The sequence below is a fragment of the Hemitrygon akajei genome, chromosome 30, assembly GCF_048418815.1.
Source record: "Hemitrygon akajei chromosome 30, sHemAka1.3, whole genome shotgun sequence".
Classification (NCBI taxonomy): domain Eukaryota; kingdom Metazoa; phylum Chordata; class Chondrichthyes; order Myliobatiformes; family Dasyatidae; genus Hemitrygon; species Hemitrygon akajei.
Genome location: NC_133153.1, coordinates 41,505,097 through 41,529,352, shown reverse-complemented (window position 1 = coordinate 41,529,352; position 24,256 = coordinate 41,505,097). Strand labels below are relative to the sequence as shown.

The 24,256-nt window shown below is 42.2% G+C and overlaps 2 protein-coding genes across 2 annotated transcripts in view; one reads left to right on the top strand and one right to left on the bottom strand.

Annotated features, from left to right (window-relative positions):
* The first annotated feature begins 1,321 nt into the window (after positions 1-1,321).
* On the top strand, positions 1,322-23,941 carry LOC140718692 (WD repeat-containing protein 76-like). The gene is made up of 13 exons (XM_073032735.1): positions 1,322-1,657; positions 4,544-4,633; positions 6,302-6,366; positions 7,177-7,312; positions 9,553-9,642; positions 12,094-12,137; positions 12,223-12,376; positions 12,559-12,717; positions 14,242-14,360; positions 16,549-16,647; positions 17,620-17,772; positions 18,475-18,528; positions 21,038-23,941. The coding sequence occupies exons 1-13, from the start codon at positions 1,322-1,324 to the stop codon at positions 21,306-21,308; spliced, it is 1,770 nt and encodes a 589-aa protein (XP_072888836.1). The 3' UTR covers positions 21,309-23,941.
* The window catches only part of frmd5a (FERM domain containing 5a), a 168,609-nt gene continuing 168,264 nt past the window's right edge, over positions 23,912-24,256 (bottom strand). Inside the window, exon 15 of the mRNA XM_073032696.1 lies at positions 23,912-24,094. Coding sequence (XP_072888797.1) covers positions 24,089-24,094 — 6 coding nt within the window. The 3' untranslated portion in view covers positions 23,912-24,088. The remainder of the gene's footprint in view (positions 24,095-24,256) is intronic.

Genomic DNA, 24,256 nt, shown 5'->3' with positions numbered 1-24,256 from the left:
AGATAGTGATTTAGATGCATATCATATTTTACTGAGTTAAGTATTGTATGTAATTAGTTTTGCTACAACAAGTGTATGGGACATTGGAAAAAAAGTTGAATTTCCCCATGGGGATGAATAAAGTATCTATCTATCTATCTATTATGTACCGAATGTTCACACATAGCATTCCTATTGATTATATTCATCTTAGCGTTAATGGTTATAGCTTGTGCTTTTTTATTTAGGAGATACAATCTTCAGGACTGCTGGGGCATTGAGAAGTCATAATGAGAATGTACAGAATAAAATAGTGTTAACCCAGTGTTACAGTGTTCTGATCTCCGGGACAGTCAATGGGGGGGGGGGGGGGGGAGTGGGAGCTTTTTGCTTGTAGCTAAAAGAAAAGCTCTTTTAAGTAGGAGCTGCAGGCGACTGTACTTCCTTAGAAGGTTGGCGTCATTCAATGTCTGTAGTGAGATGCTGAAGATGTTCTATAGGTCAGTTGTGGAGAGCGCCCTCTTCTTTGTAGTGGCGTGTTGGGGAGGAAGCATTAAGAAGAGGGACGCCTCACGTCTTAATAAGCTGGTAAGGAAGGCGGGCTCTGTCGTGGGCAAAGTACTGGAGAGTTTAACATCGGTAGCTGAGCAGGCTACGGTCAATTATGGAAAACTCTGAACATCCTCTACATAGCACCATCCAGAGACAGAGAAGCAGTTTCAGCGACAGGTTACTATCGATGCAATGCTCCTCAGACAGGATGAAGAGGTCAATACTCCCCAATGCCATTAGGCTTTACAATTCTACCGCCAGGACTTAAGAACTTTTTAAAAGCTATTATTAATGCTTTTTGAGATAGTGATTTAGATGCATATCATATTTTTTACTGAGTTAAGTATTGTATGTAATTAGTTTTGCTACAACAAGTGTATGGGACATTGGAAAAAAGTTGAATTTCCCCATGGGGATGAATAAAGTATCTATCTATCTCCAAAGGATCAAGAGCCTTTGAGTGACGCTTCATGAATCAGGGTAAGCCTTGTGCAAAGATATGGTCGCTTCCTGCTATCCCATCCGGCTTTGCATGTTAAAAGATGGCGGACTTGCATAAGCCCTGTTAAAAGATGGCGGACTTGCATAAGCCCTGTTAAAAGATGGCGGACTTGCATAAGCCCTGTTAAAAGATGGCGGACTTGCATAAGCCCTATTAAAATCAGCGGGCGAGGGGTAAAAGGTGGCGCGCAGATTCAAGGGTCCGGGCGCGCGCTGGAAGTTGACGCGGGAAAAGGTGCGTAAGGGCTGGGGTTGAGATAGGAGGCGGAGTGGGTGAGAGTGAGGTCCCATGAGGCAAGGAGGGAAGGGAAGGTGGGGGAGAATCCGAGGGCGGGATGGGCACCGGGTGGGCTCTCCCTTCGAGCAAGCCGCCGCCGCTGCCGCGCTGACTCCGGGCCTAACTCTAGCCCTCCCCCGACAGGAGATGAAGGCGCTCGGCACCAGGCGGTTGGACCGCAAGCGGCTGCAGGCGGACAGCGCTCCCGAGGCCCCAGGCGACGAACCGCTGGCGAAGAGGCCGCGACCTCCGGTGAGGGGCAGCGCGAGTGGACGCCCCGTGGCCGGATCCGAGAGCTCGCCGGCCGCGGACACCGACTACAGCAGCGGGGATGACCTTCCAGCGGCGGTGAGGAGGGCGATGGGGATAGGGGGCTGTTAAGTTTATTATTACATTGGTTATAAATCGGATGTACCAAGGTACGGTAAGAAAAAAACTTCGTCATTCATACAGATTATATAATGCATTGAGGCGGTTTTTACAGTAATAAGGCAGGGTAGAGTTACTTTGCTGAGGAAGTGCAGTGCAGGCAGGCAATGGGCTGCCTATAAGTGCGTTCTCCCCGTTGTAATATTGATGTGACTCGGACACCGCTGTAGCTGAGCAACCACGTTTATTCAACAGACTTCCATGTTTCTTAACTTTTGTCCTGTCCTGACCTACGAATACTCACACAATACATTACACCCGTGACCGTGCGACTTTTCTTCGGGTTCTACCGTTTGCTCCCACAATCCAAAAGTACCAATTGGTAAATTAATTGGTCATTGTAAATTTTCCTATGATGAGGCTAGGATTAAAACATAGAGACATCGAAAACCTACAGCGCGATGCAGGCCCTTCGGCCCACAAAGCTGTGCCGAACATGTCCCTACTTTAGAAATTAACTAGGGTTACCCCTTAGCCCTCTATTTTTCTAAGCTTCATGTACCTATCCAGGAGTCTCTAAAAAGACCCTATCATATCCGCCTTCACCACATCGCTGGCAGCCCATTCCACGCACTTGCCACTCTCTGCCAAAAAAAATTAACCCTGTCATCTCCTCTGTACCTACTTCCAAGCACCTTAAAACTATAACTTCTCGTGTTAGCCATTTCAGCCCTGAGAAAAAGCCTCTGACTATCCACACGATCAGTGCCTCTCAACATCTTATACACCTCTACCAGGTCACCCCTCATCCTCTGTCGCACCAAGGAGAAAAGGACAAGTTCACTCAACTTATTCTCATAAGGCACACTCCCCAATCCAGGCAACATCCTTGTAAATCTCCTCTGCACCCTTTCTAGTTTCCATGTCCTTCCTGTAGTGAGGCGACCAGAACTGAGCACAGTACTCCGTCTGACCAGGGTCCGATATAGTTGCAACATTACCTCTCAGTTCCTAAACTCAATCCCACAGTTGATGAAGGCCAATGCACCATATGCCTTCTTAACCACAGAGTCAACTTTGAGTGTCGTATGGACATGGACCTCAAGATCCCTCTGATCCTCCACACTGCCAAGAGTCTTGCCATTAATACTATATTCTGCCATTATATTTGACCTACCAAAATGAACCACTTCACAATTATCTGGGTTGAACTCCATCCGCCACTTCTCAGCCCAGTTTTGCATCCTATCGATGTCCTGCTGTAACCTCTGACAGCCCCCTCCACACTATCCACAACACCCCCAATTTTTATGTCATCAGCAAATTTACTAACCCATCCCTCCACTTCCTCATCCAGGTCATTTATAAAAATCATGAAGAGAAGGGGTCCCAGAACAGACCTCCGATTAAATCAGAGGATTGCTGGGTGGCTTGGCTCAAAGAGATAGAAGGGCTGTGCCATCTCAACTAAAAATTAAAATACAGATCATGAGGTCAAGAGATCACCTTGTTGTACGAAAATCACATTTATTGGCATATTCACAAGTGCAAAGAAAAACTTGAACAGCCTCACAGGAACATAACATCATATAAACGGCAATCACAAGAAATACATAAACATAACAGTGATTCAAGACAGGACTACATACATAGTGATGGATGAAGAGAATCTAGTCTCTCCCAAGTTACTGTTTTACTTAATGTAACTGAAGAATTTCTTGGGTTTGTCAGTGAAATCCATCTCACACTTGCTTTTTGCCCTCCTGATTTCCCTTTTGAGCCTTTGTATATTCATCGTGGGATTAATGTGTAGCCAGCTGCGTAAATGTGGTTTATGCTTTGTTTTTTTTTCTCTCTTACCTGTGCCTCCATCTCTCATCTTCTGGGGCTCCCTGAATTTGGTATGTCTATCCTTTCCCCTAAAAGGGGCATGCTACCCCTGTACTCTTGTCAAGTCCTTTTTAAAAGCCACCCACTAGGCAACTGTCCCTTTGCCTTTCAAGTTGCCCAGAAACACCCCAGCAAAATCTTGCCTAATACCCTCAAAGTTCAGGACTTTAATCTGTGGACCTGTTCTATCTTTTTCTATAACTATTTAAAACTAATAGAATTGTGGTCACTGGGTCCATGGAGCTCTCCCACTGCTGCTTCAATTACTTGGCTGTATTGTTCCTTCAGAGAATGTTGGGTATTGCCACTTTCTGAGTAGGTGACCTCTATATTCCATGAGGGAGTTATTTTGGAAATACTACATAAATTGAGCTCCAGTCTAGGAAACCTTTGCAGTCTGGGTGGGCCAGTTGATATTTTCAAGCCACCCAGAAACACCCCAGCTGGATCCTGCCCAATGGAGAGATTTATTCATACCCAGCTACCTAAAACAACCAGAGCCGTTATCTCTCAACAGACAAGGTTCCCTGAACTTGCAGTGCCTACCTTTCCCCGACAGGAACATGCTGCTCTTGCTTATGTGATGTGACAGTTTTAATTTCTTTTAAATTTAGAGATACGGTGCGGAAATGGCTCTTCTGGCCTTCCGAGCTGTGCTGCCAAGTAATCCCTGATATCCCCGATTTAGCCCTCATCTAATCACAGGACAACTACCAGTTAACTTACCTGGTGCATCGTTAGGTTGTGGAAGGACACCAAAGCAGCTGGTGTGCCCGCGTGTTGGATGATGTGGCTGAGCCTTTGTGGCAGTGTGTCTGGGTATTGGTATGTGTGGGTGTGTCTTGGTCAAGGTTGACTTGCAGGAAATTAGGGGCAGGAAGGTGCACTGAAGAAGGAAAGTGGATTAGGCATAATACCATGTCCTCACTGCAATATCTGGCACCTATAAACTTTAGTTTTCCTTCTTCATTTCAGCAACCTATGGAGTTGTCAGTTTACGAAAGGAAGCGACTGAAAAACATTCAGGAAAATGCCAAGTTCTTTGCATCATTGAATATGCTAGAGGTGAGCACCATCTATTTTTGTACTGTTCCATGTAGCACCATGGTCCTGAAAAACGTTGTCTCATTTTTACTGTGTACTGTGCCAGCAGTTATGGTTGAAATGACAACAAAAGTGACTTGACTTGACCAGCAGAGTAACTTCAATTCAAATCAGTAGTTATTAGTTAAGAATGCAAGCAGTACCAAGTGATTTAAATCAGTATTTATTGCGTGTGAATGCATGTCAGCTGGCCGTAATTTTCAAATGTTTGCATTCTGTACTGATGAAGACCGTAGTGAGTGGGTAAACAAGTAGCTACATGGAAACCTGTGGTGCTGTGCAGGTTGATTGTTGGAACGACTCACAGGACGGGGACAACAGTTATTCCCTGTCTACACTGCTACATAATAGTGGAGTCTACTGGAACTCAAGCCTACTAATAGCTCTAGTGTGGCGTCAACACCAGAACTGGGAAGGGCAACAACTGCCCTTCCTTTGGGGACAGAAGTGAATGAGTCAATTTTTATGTGACAAATTTCTGTTTCATGTTACTCAGACTAGTTTATAAATTCCAGTTTTAATTATTTCAATTTAGTTCAAGATTTAAGATTGTTTAATGTTATTTCCAGTACACAGTGTAAAGCAAAACAAAATAATTGTTACCCCAAATCCAATGCAGCACCAGAAAACCACAAATGATAAAGAATGATAAATCAAAGTATTGAGTATAAGAGTTGGAATGTAATGGTGAGGTTGTTTAAGACATTGGTGAGACCGAATTTGGAGTATTGTGTGCAGTTTTGGTCACCTAATTACAGGAAGGATGTTAATAAGGTTGAAAGAGTGCAGAGAAGGTTTACAAGGATGTTGCCGGGACTTGAGAAACTGAGTTACAGAGAAAGGTTGAATAGGTTAGGACTGCATGCCCTGGAGCGTAGGAGAATGAGGGGAGATTTGATAGAGGTGTATAAAATTATGATGGGTTTAGATAAGAGTGAATGCAAGCAGGCTTTTTCCACTGAGGCCAGGGGAGAAAAAAAAGAGGTCATGGGTTAAGGGTGAAGGGGGAAAAGTTTAAAGGGAACATTAACGGGGGCTTCTTCACACAGACAGTGGTGGGAGTGTGGAATGAGCTGTCAGATGAAATGGTGAATGCGAGCTCACTTTTGACACTTAAGAAAAACTTGGGACAGGTATATGGATGAGAGGGGTTTGGAGGGATGTGGCCCAGGTGCGGGTCAGTGGGACTAGGCAGAAAAATGGTTCGGCACATCCAAGAAGGGCCAAAAGGCCTGTTTCTGTGCTGTAATGTTCTATGGTTCTAACACAATAATGTTAGAGGCATCATTCGGGACATTTAAGAGAATTTTAGGCACATGGATGATAGAAAAATGGAGGGCTATGCGAGAGGGAAGGGTTGTAGTAGTCAGGTTAAAGGGTCAGTACAATGTCTTGGGTTGAAAGGCTTGTACGGTACTATGTTCCAATTTGCTATTCAGCTTAATTTGACCTTGACCAAGCTGTACTTAGCGAACACAAGTGTCTTTAATTCAAAGTATCTGTTCTTTTTCTTTTAACAATCCTTGATGCAGTCCCTTTGACAATTCTGTTCAAAGCAAAGGATCAGTTGTTCATAAGTATTTTGAAAATGCTGTCTGCCAACCTGTGCAATTTGCTCTTGCCCTACAGACTGCCAAAAAACTCTGGGGAGATGTTAAAAAAGCACGACAGAGGAAACTGAATCCACTCAAGAAGTACGAATCTGCTGTAGCTAAGTCTTTCCACATCGTCTTTTGGTATCAATGTATACTCAGTGGCAACATCATTAGGCACAGAAGTCGAACCCGGTGTGGTTTTCCTCTGCTTTAGCCCATCCACTTCCATGTTGTGCGTTCGGAGATGCTCTTCTGCACACCACTTCTGTAACTTGTGGAAGTTAAACTAGTTTGGCCATTCTCTGTCCTCCCCTGTTAACAAGGCGTTTTTCTCCCACAGAATTTCTGCTCACTGGATGTTTTTGTTTCTTGCACCATTCTCTGTAAACTCTAGAGACTGTTCTGCGTAAAATTCCCAGGAGATACTCAAATCCACCCTGTCTGACACCAACAATCATTCTTCTGTCAAAGTCAATTAGATCACCCTTCTTCCCCCATTCTGATGTTTGGTCTGAACAGCAACTGAACTCTTGACCGTGTCTGCATGCTTTTATGCACTGAGTTGCTGCCACATGATTGGTTGAGTAGATAATTGCATTAATGAGCGGGCATACCTAATAAAGTGTCCACAGGATATTTTAGTGTTTGAATATTTGAGCCACGCGAATATGTAACAATGATTCGTCCTATCTCTAATTCTAAATATCAGCAACAAAAGCTTCATGAGCACCAACTCATTGTGGTTGTACCTTTACTGTAGAAGATGGGCAAAGCAGTTACTGAAATTGGAAGAACAATGTCTAGCTGGAGGTTAAAGGTTAAATCTTGCAGACAATCATTAGTTTTATTTTGATTTATAATCTCACATTTGATGCATAATGACAATCTTCATCCTTTTCTGGCATTTAGAGGGAAGCCTCGAAGTTCTGGAGGGCAACCTGTGGTTCGGCGTTCTATGCGGCTGCAAATATTGAAATCCACAGATGCCCAAGTCCCAGAATTACCGATAGGAACATCTGCGACGTCAGAAGAGATAGAAGAGCGGGTTGGTCCACAGTATCCATGTATCTCAAGCTTAGCTTTATTTGTCATATGTACATCGAAACATATCTTTTATATCAATGACCATCACAGTCCGAGATAGTGCTGGGAGCAGTCCGCAAGTGTTACCTCGTTTCCAGCGCCAACATAGCATGGCCTCAAATTACTAACGTAATTCTTCCCTCCCCTCTTTCCTCTTCTCACCTGCCTATTACTTCTCCCTAGATCCCCTCCTTCCCTTTCTCCTCTGCTATCAAATTCCTTCTTCTCCAGCCCTTGACTTTTCCCACCCACCTGGCTTCACCTAACACCTTCCAGCTAGCTTCTTTCCCCTCCTCCCACCTTACTATTTTGTCATCTTCCCCCTTCCTCAGTCCTGAAGAAGAATCTTGGCCCAAAACATCGACTATCTGTTAATTTCCATGGGTGCTTTTTGACCTGCTGAGTTCCTCCAGCATTTTGTGTCTGTTGCCCTAATTCATCTGTCTGGAATGTGGGAGGAAGCCTGTGTGGTCATGGGGAGAACATACAAACTCCTTGCTGATGACAGTGGCAATTGAAACTCCATCAGCAATCACTGGTGCTGTCAAGCCTTGCACTATCTGCGACACTGCTTCATTTTGCGATTTGTCCCATCTTAGATGTTCAGCTTTTTTTTGTTGTGCACTTGGATGGGATGAAGTTGGAATTGGTTTATTATTGTCACATGTACCAAGATACAGTGAAAAGCTTGTCTTGTATACCAGTCATACAGATCAGATCATTACACGGTGCATCAAGGTAGAACAGGGTAAAACAATAACAGAATACAGAATAAAGTGTTACAGAGAACATGCAATGCTGGTAGACAATCAGGTGTAAGATCATAATGAAGTAGATTGTGAGGTCAAGAGGCCAACTTATACAAGGGAACCATTTAATAGTCTTATAACAGTGGGATAGAAGCTGTCCTTCAGCCTCGTGGTATATGCTGACAGTGTACATGTCCCACAGCTCCAGTAATCTGGGTTCAATCCTGGCCTTAGGTGATGCCCATGGAGAATTTGCACCTTCTCCCTGTGACTGCATGGGTTTGAACCCCCTGTTGTTCTGGTTTCCACCCACATCCCAAAGATGTGCTGAATGTCAGTTTAACTGGCCACTGGACATTAACTTTATAGTTGGTGGGTGGTAGGAGAGCTGTGTGGAAAGGGAATTTTAATGGCCATTTGCCAGACAATTGACTGGAGCGAACTAAGTGGGATTATTAAGATTGCTTATAGAACTGCATGTTCTACAAGTTGAATCATTACTTCTAGTTGTAATGAAATAGTAACAATTTGATGTGATGCTTATGGTTTTGGATTTCCCCTGTGTCCCCTCTTTCTCTTCCTTTTCTGATCTGTATCACTCTTCAGCCCACCTCCATCCTCACTCTTCATAGATCTTCTAACCATCTTTGCTCTTGTGCACAATCATTTTTGTCCTTGCAGCTCCAGCCAGCTAGAAACTTTGTTTTCAAATAGGACTCTTGTGGTTTGACTGAGAAGGTGATTTTTCTAGTAGATCACGAGAGGCGCAAAGATTAAGACACTTGTGATCTGTGGAGGCTTGGTAGATTGGATTTTAAATATTTTTAATTCATCTTCACAATGAGATCTGTTTTAGTAGTGGGAACAAGTTTGTACATTGCCTGCTTTCACTAGGAAGACATTTCTAAAGCATGTGACTTTTGGACATGTAAGTTGCCTTAACAACCATCCTTCATCTTCCCCACTTCATACTCAAAGGAACATTTGTTGTTCAATTTAATGCACAAAACAGTTATTGCTGTGTGAATCTGGTAAGGGTCTGATTACAGTAGTTAGTCTGTGTTGCTTTTATCATAGATGGCTCTTCAGGCAGCATAACTGGGTGATGCCATATTCAGATAAGGATAGCTGCTGTTTAAAGAAAAAGATAATCTGCCCATATGGCAGGCCTTGTTTTTAGTCCTTTTGACAATCCACACCAACCCTCAGACAAGTGTAGGTGACAGTTCCACTTTCACTGCTGACAACTTGACTTCAGGACAGGTTATACATTGTAATGTACTGAATAGCAGACCAGAGCCTTGACTGTCACGTACATGGTGTTTGAGAGTGGTTACATAATTGCAGCTAGCTTTTAAATGCAGTAGCAGGTTATTATACAACCAGCTACAATAGACAGATTCACATAGAGATGGGAAGGAAAATAACAAGCTGATGTTAAATCTTACCTCAGATCTCTGGACCTATTAAAATGGTTGCAAATGATGAAGAGGACAACAAAGTAACCGAGGATCTGATAAACACGTGGCTGAAGATTAGTCAGGTATTCCATTTATATATGTACTGCAATGTTTTCTTCTCTACAAAATGGGATGCAGGTGACTGACTCGAAGCTCTGAAGTGGTTAAATCAATTAAGTTTATAAATCTGACTAATTCAGATGACGAAAATGTTACTAACAGTTATGAGGGTGCAGATTTTGTGGGAAAATACCACTGATTACCTGCATGACCCAGTGTTTCCCTCATACTGACTGCAACTTCAGAATTTACACTCACAAGTCTAAAGTTGCTGTTACTGTCCACAGTATGTTTTAAGAATGCCTTCAATGTTAAAGTCATGAAGTCAAGCTATGGACTGTGGAAATCACGCTGCACTTGTGCTTGGGAATTCAGATTCCAGCTAAACCTGACACAAGAACAACACAGAACATCTTCCTATAGATGCTGCCTGGCCTGCTGTGTTCCACCAGCATTTTGTGTGTGTTGTTACAAGAACAACATATCTGACAACTACGAGCACAAAAATAACTTTCAAATATATGATGTGAGGGCAAGAATGGCTCCTTGAGCCTGCTCTGCCATGTAATAAGATCAGGGCTGATATTACAACCTCTACCCAGTATCCCTGTCTACCTGTGTTATCTTCTAATCCATCATTAAGGACCCCTACCACCCAGGACATGCCTTCTTATTACTATACCAGCAGAGAGGAGGTACAGTAACCTGAAGATACACACTTAACATTTTTAGGAACAGGTTCTTCCCCTCCGCCATCACATTTCTTAATGGACAGTGAAACCAACCACTTCTTAAGCCCATCACCCCTACTGGGACATGGGCTGGCAACAGCAGCTCGCCAGAGTCCTCTGTTCTGGGCCAGGCTTTCAAAGTGTAGCCGATCAAAGATACTTCCTCTAGCGGGGATAAGGTCTTTGGAGCTTCTGTTGCTGTTTCTGTAGCACTTGGTTTTTACAGGATGGGTTTGCTAGCCCCATGCCCAACTCTCCTCCTCAATTATTGTTTAAAATTTAAACTAATTAATTAACTAATCAATAATTCAATTTTTATTGTAATTTATAGTATGTTTTTATGTTGCACTGTACTTCTGCCGCAAAAGATCAAATTTCATGACATATGCCAGTGATAATAAATCTGATTCTCCCTTGCTTCTGAAGAAGCAATAAGCTTTTGCCTTTAAAAATATTCAAAGATTCTGCTTCCACTACCCTTTGGGGAAAAGCTCCAACTATCACAACCTTCAGGGAGATGGAAGAAGAATATTTTGCCTCCTCTTGCCTTAGATCAGTAACTCTTTATTTTCAGTCAGTGACCCCTAGTTCTAGATTCTCCACAAGAGATAATATCCTCTCCATATCCACCTTGTCGAAGTCCTCAAATATTCTTAACAGGTTGTCCTTTGCTCATATAAACTCCAGCGAATACAGGCCTAATTTCATAAATATCTGAAGCAAGAAGATTAGTTTTATTTCTCACATACAGTGAAATGCACCATTTGTGTCAACCACTAACCTAATCTAAGGATGTGCTAGGGGCAGTCTGCAATTGTCACCATGCTTCCAGGGCCAGCATAGCATGCCCACAATTTACTAATCCTAACTGGCACATCTTTGGAATATGGCAGGAAATTGGAGCACCCAGAGGAAACCCACATAGTCACGGGGAAGAACATATAAACCCCTCACAGACAGACTTTTCAGTCAGTGAAAACAGGTACTAATGTAGGTCTTTTGTAAAAGCAAACTTTTGTAAAGTGGGGTACACCTGTATAGCTGATGTAGCCACGGCTTGAAAGAAGGGGGCACATGAGTCAGTGAAGTTTTAAGTTCTGTTTCTTCAACGTTCAAAGTAAATTATTAAAGTATCTATATGACACCATATACAATCCTGAGGTTCATTTTCTTGCAGGCATTATCAATAAATTCATAACAGAATAATAACCATAATAGAATTAAAGAATCACATCAACGTGAGCATTCAACCGGAGTGCAAAAGACACAAACTGTGAAAATACAAAGATAAAGAATAATAATCAATAAGCAATAAATATCAAGCGCATGAGATGAAAAGTCCTTGAAAGTGAGTCCATAGGTTGTGGGAACATTACAGTTTTGGGGCAAGTAAAGTTATCCCCATTGGTTCAAAAGCCTCATGGTTGAGGGGTACTAACTGTTTCTGAACCTGGTGGTGTGAGTCCTGATATTCCTGTCCCAACTTCCTGATGGTGCAGCAGGAAGAGCATGGTCTGGATGGTGGGATTCCCTGATGATGGATGCTGCTTTCCTGTGACAATATTTCATGTAGATTTGTTCAATGGTGGTGCCCATCTCCTTTCTTCCACAATTCTTGCCACCAGCAACTTAATTTAGATATTTGATTTGTAGCGTAGATGTTGATAAGTTAAAGCAAAGTTAACATTATAAAAAAAAGTCCTAACTTTCATTAGTAACGTAACATTTGCTACTTTGACACAGGGAGAATCACAGCTTAAAGTAAAACAACCAGAAGAATTAAAAATGTAAGTTCTTTAAATTTTAAATAGCAGCTTATTACAATTTTTAAGTGGTTTTCTATAAACTTTCCTTCATTATTTGTCTGAGCAGCTACAAGTCCAGTTTGAAACGGATGACAATCCAAGAACATCTTGTTGCTAAAGTAACACCGAAACGGGTGTCTGCACTGGCTATTCATCCGTCTGAGCAGAGGTTTCTGGTGGCTGCAGGAAGCACTTACGGATATGTTGGAATTTGGGACTTGGTCAGTACACGCTAGCTTTTTGTTCTTGTTACCATATTCCTCAGAGACTCTTGAAAGGTAGAGAAATGCCGTCAATGTTGTAATTCGTCCATATTGCATAAAGAAAGTCTCACAAATGGCAGATTGCTATATATCCTGGTTGAAGAATTAAAAATTGGATGCTTTTGATTTTTGCTTTGCAGAGTTCTCGGGCTGAGGAGGCCGTTGTTGCTCAGTTCAAACCTCACTGCGGTACAGTTAACAGCCTGTGCTTTTCCCCTTCCAACTCCGCTGAGCTCCTGTCAGTGAGCAATGATGGGAGCATTCGCTGCGGAAACATTGCTGCTGCTGTCTTTGATGAGGTAATACACACCAAAGATCTTTAAACCATTAAACCCTTCACTCACAAAGTCCACAGCTCCTTTATATAGAGGCTTCTGAACCAGTATGGATAGCTTCATTCATCTCAACACTGAAGTGATTCCATAGCCTGTACACTCGCTTTCAAGAACTCTATAATTCATGTTCTCACTATAATTTATTTGTCTGTCTGCTTACTTGTTTCCTGTTTGTTTGTCGTCTTGAGCACACTGGTTGTTTATCAGTCTTTGCATGTAGTTTTTCATTGATTCTATTGTATTTTGTTCTGTGAATGCCCACAAGAAAATGAAACTCCGAGTGATATATGGTGACATATACCTACTTTGATAATAAATTTAATTTGAACTTTGATACAGAGACGGTCTATGATTATACAACGTGAGAATTGCCCAGCTTAAGTTCCTTTTGCTTTAGTTACTATTGGCACATAAATAAAAGAATTAAAATTCTGCAATATAAACAGAATATCCAGAAATACTCTGGATCAGGCAGCAGCCATGGAGTACAAAACTGATTTACTGCTTCCTGTAGGAACCACTGGACACAGTAGGTATTAAACGTACACAGGGAAGGAAAGTTGGGGTGTGTGGAGATGCGGTAAGTCAAAGGGTTCCCTGATGGGGTGTGGGCTGAGGATGTGAACTGACAAAGGGAATGATTACACAAGGCAAAATATCATGGGAACGGGTAGTGGAAATATGCAAGAAATGGAAAAGTCTTGTCTAAGTTCTGTGTCGAGTTCAGATGATTATAATGTGCTTGTTTGGAAGGTCAGATTCTCTTGGGCTTGCCTGTACTGTTGTTGAGAGTATGTAGTGGCTGAGGCAAGCATGTATTAGGAACTTGCCAGGGTGTTTGTCAGTATGTTACATGCAACAAAAAGCAACCACCTTCAATAATTGTAAGGAATAAAGAAATCCATGTGCATGGGGTTGCTTCGGTAGACAAAAAAATGTGGAGGTGTGCAGTTATAGCATCGGCCTTGAAAGAAAAGGTTACACGTTGTCATAGCTCTCATTCATTCACATCGTGTATTTTAAATTTATGCATTAGAGGCAGGAATGAAAAGAAAATGTCCTTCAATGCTGGAGCATATTCCTGTCAAACATTTAGCTTCATGACTAAATCAGACTGCTGTGTACTCTGCTTTACAGAACCATGGCTCACATCAGCAATTTCAAGTGCAATGCTGTAGCCCAGTACCCTCACCTCCCTCTGCTCAGTCTTTTAAAGGCAAGGTGGATGGAGTATGCTTTATGATGAACTCATGGGCCTAGTTTACCCGACCTGGAGCTTCTACTGATCAAATGCACATTTGCACATCACAGATGCATGCCTAGCCCACTACTGAACACTTTCTACACTCATGTATCACATGTTTGGATCTGATCTGGGTATCTATTAATTTGTCCTGAAATCTATAGACTGACAAATATACATTTGTTTTTAAAAAAAGTGTAAATTACTCTGCAAATAGAAATACCTACCTTTGTATATTTTCCTAGGTATACGTATCCAGTGAGTGGAATACCTCTTCCTTTGACTTCTTGGCTGAGGATGGGTCCACTTTGATTGTCAGTCACTGGGATGGTGAAGTGGCTATAGTGGACAGGCGAACCCCAAGGTGAGCATCAGTAATGTGTTTCGTCTCACACTTCATAAACCTTTGTGTAAACGGTTTGTTCTATTGATGGTTTCAGTTTCTTTTGCTAACTTCCTTCCCCTCAAGGCAGTGACTCTTCATTGTTTGTTCATGGGTTGTCTTTGCATTATTTGCAAAGCCTCACTGGTAGTGTTGAAAGATAGTGCTTTCTCTTGAACCACTTCAGTCCTTGCACCATACTTTGGATGTACAGTGCTTAGGGACACAGCCAGCAACCTTGGGGTTAATTCCTGCCATTGTCTGTAAGGAGTTTGTACATTCTCCCCATCTCTGCATGGGTTCCCTCCAGGTGCTCCCGTTTTCTCCCACGTTCCAAAGATGTACAGGTCAGGGCTAATGAGTTGTGGGCATGCGACGCTTGCAAGCTGCATCCATCACAGTCTTGCGCTGTGTTGGTTATTAACACAAACATTTTACTGTATATTTCGATGTCTGTGCGACATATCAAGCTAATCTCTTAGGGCCTAGTAAGCGCTGTTATCGAGAGTATAGGCTAATGAGAAAAATTGTCTCTTCGGTAAACCTTGCATTTGCTAACAGTGGTTGTAAACTCCTTGTTTGTCTCTCTCAGGGAGTAATGCAAGGACTAAATAAACTATCAGTATTAACGGTGCTCTGGGATTATTGATTGTGTTTTGGACATTGAATTTCAGCGAAGTTCTTTGCACAATAACAACTTGAAATTATGTGCCCTCTTTTCATACAGCTACCAAAGCTGGTGCATTGTCAGATAAAATGTTATACTGAGTCGTATAAACTTTCAAATTTTTTTCTTGGGGAAAAGAGCATCAGAGAGGAGGAAAGATTGGGGTGGTCAGCAGTTTGACTGAACTCAATATTATGGTTAGTGGATTATTAGCCTTGAAGGAATTGTATTGAATCTCCAAAGAACAATGGCGTCTGAGCACCTTTACCCCATCATCCACAGAAGGTACATTTTCCCAGTAACCACCCATTTTAATTTGACCTCCCATTCCGACATGACAGTTCATGGCCTTCTCTACCGCCACGATGAGGCCACTTTGAGGTTGAGGAGCAACACCTCATATTCCTTCTGGGTAGCCTCAAACCTGACGGCATGAATTTCCAGTGATTGCTTCCCCTTCCCTATCTCTTTATTTTCAATTAACCATTCTGACTCCACTTTCACCCCTTTTCTGCTCGCCTACACATCTCTTCCCTCCGGTTCTTCCTTTTCTTACACACTTCTTCCCTTTCTCCCATGGTTCACTCTCCTCTCCTGTCCGATTCCTTCTTCAGCCCTTTACCTCTTCCACCTATCACCTCCCAGTTTCCCCCACCCACTCCCCTTCCCCCTCAACTGGTCTCACCTATCACCCCTTACCCCATGTATAGTGAGCTATAATGACAGGGAATTCTATAGTCAGGGACACAGATAGCATCCTGTGACAGTGGGTGCAACATGTGTTGCTTTTCTGGTCTGATATCGAGGATGTCTCTAAGTAGGCATAGGACGTTCTGAAAGGCATGTAGCCATAGGTCATGGTCCATATTGGTCGTAACAAGAGACAGCAAGAAGGAGAAAGGTTTGAAAATGGAATTCAGAGAATTAAATCAAAAGTTACAAATCAGGACCTGTAAGGATGTAAGCTTGCAAATCCCCCTGTGCTACACGCTAGTGAGTCATGAGTTAGGAAAGTAGTGCAGTTCAGCGTGTGGCTGAAAAGCTGGGATTCAGATACTGGATCACTGGATGCTCTTCCGGTGGCCTGGGGGATGATGACGGGAAGGAGAAGGGGGAGTGGAAAAGGGAGTATGTTGGAGTCATTTAATGTACATGTTGCTCCCAGAATATCCGGTTCCCTCTCCAACCCACCACCTTCCCTCTAACCTGGTCTCACTGATCACCTGCCAGCTCGTACTTCCCTCTCTCTCCTCCCCCCACCTTCTTCCCCCTTCCTTTCCAGTCCTGATGAAGGGTCTCAGCCCAAAACATCAGCTGTTCATTCCCCTCCATAGATGCTGTCTGTCTACTGAGTTCTTTCAGCATTTTGTGCGTGGTGTTACCAGAGACTTTGAAGCTAGTATTGTAGGTAAATTATGGTTAACGCCAGGTGAACAAGTTAAGCTTTTGCAGGTACTGCTTAATCTTGAAATGAGAGTAACTTTTACATTTCCTTTTCTGCAGCATTTCTGGAGAGCAGAGAGTGAACTTGAACCTGAAACGTTTACGGACAGTCAACATTCACCCAGTGGATCGGCATTATTTTCTAACTGCAGCTTCACAGTGAGTTCGCGTAATAGAAGAGATTACTGGTGTTGGGGTATTTATCTGTCTGTCTATCCATCCATCCCCCCCCCCCCCCTTCCTTCTGGCCGTTCGAGCCACACTGTCAGAAAACCTGGATTTAACCCTAATCATGGGACAATTTACAATGACCATTTAACCTGTACGCCTTTGGACTGTCAGAGGAAACCCACGTGGTCACAGGAAAAATGTACATAGCCCTTGCAGAGAGCAGTGGGAATTGAACCCTGGTCACTAGTACTGTAAAGCGTTGTGCTAACCGCTACTGTGCTATCCTATGTAGTTTTATCCATGTACAGTATTGCCATATAAATCCTACTTTATTTTTAATTCTTAAACTCAAAATTCTATTTAATTTTTTTTTTAAAGGAGCTTTTGTATCATTTCTTAAAGGGTACCAAATGTACCAGATATCTGTTTATCAAGTTTCAATTTCATTTTGGGGTGGCACAATAGCTTAGGGGTTAGTGTAACACTATTATAGAACCAGTGACCCAGGTTCATATCCTGGCGCTGTCTGTATAGAGTTTGTATGTTCTCCCTGTGACTGCATGGGCTTCCTCCCACATTCCAAAGACATGGGTTAGTAGGTTAATTGGTCACATGGGTGTGATTGGGTGGTGCAGGTCCATCGGGCCAGAAGGCCCTGTTATTGTGCTGTATATTTGATTAAAATTTTAAAATAAGTAAAACAAGGTCATGAAAATCTGCAGCTTCCTTTCAGCCATGACCCCAGCAGCCGTGCTCCCTGCTGAATAAAGCTCTGACCCAGTGATTTGATAATATTAAAACTAGAGAATGCTAAGGTTTTGTTTGGTCTGGACTCTATTGATATGGAGAAAATAAGCTTTCCTAAGCTGGGGTTTAATTGAATAGCCTAATTCCACCAAGTTTAAATTGGTGCCCCTATATTCTTATGAAATTCCACCTTGTTTCTTTTGGTTTTGGCAGGTGTGCAAGTATTTACGATATCAGAAATCTAAAAGCATCATCTAAAGAGCCCGTGGCACACGTGGGTACCCAAGCAAAGTGTATAAACTCTGCCTACTTTTCACCAGTTACTGGTAAGAGAGTGGTGACCACCAGTATGGATGATAGGATCAGGTAACAAGCTTTGCAATTGTATATGAGTTGGCAAAAGTTAAATAGTTCCATTAGACCCAGCAGACTGTTTAAAAAGTTACAACAGCTAAAGTTTGTAGCTTGTGATCTCAGCAGTTTAACTAATTATCAGACTACACCAATAGACCAGTTCTGGCATTGATGAGATGCAATGAAATTCCCTTCATTACGTTGCTTTGCTGTGTGTAAGTCATTCAACACCATTTACCCAATATATTTCCATTACATCCCATCTTTCCACAATTGTGCCATTGCATGATGGCAATTTTAATCTCTTCACCTTTTAGTTTTTTTTAAGTGTTTTCTGGTTGATTTGACTGACCTGGAAGTCTTTGTCTTCCAAGCATTCAACTTTTGATTATGGCTGTATAATGCAGGGAACGGGCCCTTATTGGCTTCCAGTTGTGTAGGTGATTTAGTGACTGACACCTTTGCTGTGCTGGGCCCTGACTGTAACTCGGGGGTGGAGGGGGAGTGTTGATTCTCAGTGGAAGCCAGTAACACAGGTTCTGCTTCGGGAGGTGTATCCCTGCCCACTATCCCCTGTCAGTCTAGGAGATTTAACCAGGAGTCTGCTGGTTAAAGCAAGAAAGTGAATGAGCTATGTGTATAGGTTTTATAAATTAAAATACTTAATGATGCAATGGGCTAAATCCTCATTATTGACTTCAAATGTTTTTACAGAGTATTTGATACAAGTGCCATAATTCCTAAGATTCCCTGTGTTGCATCAATAACGTAAGTAAAATTAATCCAGAGGTACAGTTTCATAGCTTCAGTTGTCCATATCCCTCTGATCCCTCTAGTCTTTCTGAATTCACTCCAGTTCTGTGTGCCCACGTATAAGTGCTGTGGTCAACTTGTTCCAATTATTTACAGTATTTATTATCTCATCCACACTGACCCATTTACATTAATCCCACCCGTCATTCTCTTCAGCTCCCCCTGCCCACCGCATCCACCACTCACCTCGAAACACCAGGGTTAATTTACAGCAGCTGGTTAACTGCACATCTTTGGGATGTGGAAGGAAACCAGAGTGCCTTTGGGAAACCTACACAGCCACAGGAAGAATGTGCAAGCACTCACAGATGGCATCCGAGTTCACGACTAAACCCTGGTCTCTGGCACTGTGAGGCAGCAGTCCCACTAGTTGTGCCTCTGTGTTGCTTTCTCTGACAACACCACAATGAAGGGTCTCGGGATGTTTTATTCTGTTAAGGGATGCATTTTCTATCCTGTATTCCTCACTAATCCCCCTTCCTCATGAGTATCCTCTGCATGTCTTCCCACCAACATCATCCCCTACAATTATCACCATTTCAACATTCAGATTCCTGGACATCATTACTTCACAGGACCTCATGTGGGAGAACCATATCTCCTTCAGTAACAAAAAGGCTCGGCAGAGGATGTACTTCTTGCAACAGTTCGTAAAATTCCAATTTTCCCAGAGCATACTAGTGCAATTCTACACTGCCGTCAGAGAGAGTATCCTCAGCAGCCAATACTGTCTGGTTTGATGCAGCATCCTCTCAAAATATACACAAATTACAGCAAACTGTTAGGTCAACGGTAAAGGTTGTAGTCTACCATCACTGCAGAACTTGTAGTTGGCCAGGACAAAGAAAAATAATTGTAGTCACTACCCAGCAAAATGTCTTTTCTAAGATCACCCTCTGGAAAGCACTATAGGACTAGTAAAGAAAAAAAATCACAGAATCTTAAGATCTTTTCTCCAGGCAGTTAATTTGATCAACTCCCTCTATTACCTCTGTCACTGCACTGTAAGCACTTTAAACCACTTTTTATAATGCTGTTTACATTGTAAATACATACTGGTATTTATACATAATTATGTTCCATCTCTCTTATTTCTGGCTTTATTTTTATATAATTCTTTGTTCTGTATAATTGTTGATTTTTTTTATTGCATGTCACACCCTGACCAACACACCACAGCAAATTCTCAATACATGTAAATAAAATTGATCCTTGCTCCTCTATCAGCTCTTGGATTTCTGTCCCTCTACACACTGTTCTCTCTCCTCCTTATGCTTTGCCCACCATCTTGTCTTCACCTGCTCACCTCTGTAGCATCTTTTGTATTCCGTGCACCTGATCATTCAAAGGCCAAAGAGTACAGCTGTTCTTGTTATTTAAAAGTAGCTGCACTGGAGTTATTGTAGGAAAGAACCACAGCTAATTGTGGAGGAGGGAGAAGGTGGCAGAATTCACCAGGAATAGGACAAGGGGCAATTCTCCCAATAGCTTGGTTGAGGTTGAGCTAACTAAGCCTTTCTCTTTGGAGCAAAGAAGGATACAAAATGTACAAGATTATGAGAGACATGGATTGAGTGGACCTCTCCCACCACATCTGGCAGGGCACTCCACTACCCACCACTCTGTAAAAACAAAAAACCTACCTGACATTCTCCCCCCCCCCCCAATACTTTCCTCCAATCACCTTAAAATTATACCCCCCTGGTATGAGCCATTTCTACCCTCCCTGGAAAAAGTCTGGCTATCCACTTGATCTCTGCCTCTTTATCATCTTGTACACCTCTATCAAGTCACTTGTCAACCCCTTCAAACAGAAAAGCCCCAGCTTGCTCTATTTTTCCTTACAAAACATGCTCTACTCTGGGCAGCATCCTGGTAAATCTCCTCTGCACCCTCTCTAAAGCTTGCACATATGAGGTGACCAGAACTGAATACTCCACACGTGTGGTCTGACCGGGGTTTTATAGAGCTACAACATTAACTTAGGACTCTTGAACTCAGTCCCCCTGACTAATAAAGGCCAGCACAACATACTCCTTAGCCACCATATCAATTCACGCAGCAATCTTGACAGCCAAAGGGCCTGTACTGTTCTATACAAGTAACTCTTGATAGTTTCTTCTCGATCTTGCTCACTCTGATTGCTTTTGATTGCATGTGCAGATAGCTAGCTGGAGCATAGCAGAGTCGGCTAAATAATGGGGAAGGGGGTATAAGGATATGGTGATGTGTGAGAGAATAACTGAGAGGGGCTTAAACACCAGGCCATTTAAACCAGGTGATAGTCTCACCTGAAACATTGACTCTTTAGATACTGCCTGAGCCATTGAATTTCTCCAGCATTTTTGTGTGTGTTGCTCCACATTTCCAATATCTGTAGAATCTCTTGTGTTTATGCAACTAAACTAGGTAATCTTTTTATATCTGTAATTGTTTATTAACCACCTATTTTTGTTTTAAATAGCCACAACAATAACACTGGACGCTGGCTGACCAAATTCCGAGCTGTCTGGGATCCTAAAATGGAAGATTGCTTTGTTGTGGGTAGCATGGTGAGGCCCAGGCAGATCGAGGTGTTCCATAGCACAGGGATCAAGGTGCATGAATTCAAGGATGCTGAATGGCTGGCATCTGTGTGCTCCATCAACGTGATGCACCCAACCAAAAACATCTTGGTTGGTGGAAACTCAAGTGGCCGACTTCACGTGTTCATGGACAAGACCTTAAATGAATAGTTGGAGTTCAACTCAGATTGGAGGCTACCACTATCATTGTAAAGGGAGAGGAGGAACCTTACCACATCACAAAAAACCATTCTCCGTGAGTTTGATATTCAGTATGCCTTGCTGCTGATTAGATAACACACTATATTCCAAACTAGTCCACTGAGTGTGCTGTCTAGAAAAATGAGGAATAAAAGTTCCAAAAGTTGCTGCACATTTGAGAGGGCAGCTGTACCTGAAAAGAACTGTCAGTGTCAGTCGTTAGCTTTACAGAATTTTGGATAGGAATTAACAATCAGACAGGCAGATAGTCCAGCATGCAGTTCCCAGTGCAGCTTGGAATGATACAGTTTGTTGGAGATGGATCCCGTGAACATCCTAGGCCTGGACTGATTTCTATGGCTAGTTTACTAAGTGGTTTGGAGTGTACAGTCCAGGCTGTTGTCTCCCCTTCAGCAGAATGCGACTCCTATGGAAGGTTCAATGGGACAGAAGTGCATGTTGCTCACTGCACTGCACGCTGTTAGATCTGGGCATTTCCATTACTACACGTACAGAATACTGCAAACACTTACCAGACCAGGTAACATCTGTGGAGCAGTTCTGTTGGAAGCTCTGTGATTGGAACATTATAACTCTCTCTTTATAACCATATAACAATCACAGCACGGAAACAGGCCATCTCGGCCCTCCTAGTCCATGCCGAACTCTTAATCTCACCTAGTCCCACCTTCCCGCGCTCAGCCCATAACCCTCCACTCCTTTCCTGTCCATATACCTATCCAATTTTACCTTAAATGACACAACTGAACTGGCCTCTACTACTTCTACAGGAAGCTCATTCCACACAGCTATCACTCTCTGAGTAAAGAAATACCCCCTCGTGTTTCCCTTAAACTTTTGCCCCCTAACTCTCAACTCATGTCCTCTTGTTTGAATCTCCCCTACTCTCAATGGAAAAAGCCTATCCACGTCAACTCCATCTATCCCCCTCATAATTTTAAATACCTCTATCAAGTCCCCCCTCAACCTTCTATGCTCCAAAGAATAAAGACCTAACTTGTTCAACCTTTCTCTGTATCTTAAGTGCTGAAACCCAGGTAACATCCTAGTAAATCGTCTCTGCACTCTCTAATTTATTGACATCTTTCCTATAATATCTTTCTCTGCAGATACTACCTGATCTGCTGAGTATACTGTATTTGCAGTAGCTCATTGTTTTTTATTTCAGATTACAGCATTAGTTTCTTTTTTGCTTTTTTTGTTACTATAGTGCTTGAAATTTACAAGTGTTTTCTGTACATATTAAAGGCTAAAGAAAATTACAAGCGAAGTGCTTATGGGAGGAAGTGATTTAACTCACACATACCTCTGAGAAATGGGTAGGCATTTTATTTCCATAACCTTTTCCCTCTGACCATTAGGCTTTCTCTGCCCTTCACCTGCTTTACCCCCACCTCAGACTCAACAACAGGAGTATTCACCGTAACAGCAGCCTTTTCCTAAGCCCTTATGTGATTACATTTTGCCTGCCTATATAAAATGAGATGTTAACTTATTTGGTACCAGTCCATGGAACTTTTTTTTCTCTCCGCAGGCAGCCCCTTCTGAAATGCCAGCTAGAATATTTTCTGGAAGGTTGCAAGTTTGTTTTTCAACTGCAGGCAAAATTCAACTATTAAGTCTGTCTGGAATTTAAAAAATTGTTCTTGCTTTAACACTGTAAGGAATTAGTATCCTGTTTTATAATTGCTGATGTTATAGGAAATTTTAAACATACAGCTAAAATAACTGCCTTTTTCAAAAATAAAAGTTCTGATCTGGTGTTTTAATGTTCATCTTGTTCACCACTGACCTTCAGGAAAGAAACCTTGCTGTCCTTCTCCAGTTTGGGTCAGGATGCAACATCAGTCCTATAGTAACTCATCTCCTACTTTAGGCCACAAACTTATCAATCACCCCTGCTGTGGGCACTTCCTGGGGGTCCAAGATCAATATGCTCCACGACCGCTGGACTAAGTGTAAACGTAAGAGGGGACTATGTTGAAAAATATATGTGCTAGGTTTTCTAAAATTGACTCCTCCTACCTTAGGCCACGAACTTATCAGTCACCCCCATATATAAACTGCACAATAAATCCTTCAACTTAACGGATTGAGGTACTGTGGTCTGTGGCATTGTGTCGTTTAAACATGCTTGTTGAAAAGGAACATATCACACATTAACTCAACTTCCCTTCATTCCAGCCTTAAAAACTGACCAAACAATGTTCCATTACCCTGTCTGGGATTTTGCATGTACAGTGTCCTCTAATCAGTACGAAAAAAATCTTTTTTCTGGGATACCCCAAGAAGCTGTTGGATTAGGGGGCAGAATTGTTATTTTCTTTGTAGTTCAACTTTCTTAAGCTTGCTTATATTTTTACATTATTACTTACATACATGTAATTGTTCAGTGGATTTTCCAGTTATTACGGTACAGTTGCATCTCTGTGTTTCTAGAAGCTTCCTAGTTGTCAGTTTTCACGTCACTTGCATCTGGCTATTTTATAGATTACTTGTTTGGCGGCTGCCTGCGGGAGGACAAATCTCAGAGTTGCATTCTTTAAGCAAACTTTGATAATAAATATACTTTGAATCTTTAATTGTTTCACTGGAATTTGTGTTATAACTCAAGAGTATTAGACAAACACCACCTCTTTTTCATTTTTCTCTTTGTTCTCTCAGCTCCTTGTTCTTCGTTTTCAGTTCTTGGAACTCTTGACAAAACGGCCGTAAGCAAGCTTCCTGCCTCAGTCCTGGATCACAAAAGCATCGGGATCCAACACCGTTATCATCATCAAAATAATTCTTTTGTCAAAATATTACAAGGAGATAATTAACAAACATTTAAAATGTTACAATTTTGAGGGAGCATTTTGTCACTGTTTAGTATATTTAGATACGAGACACCCACCTGC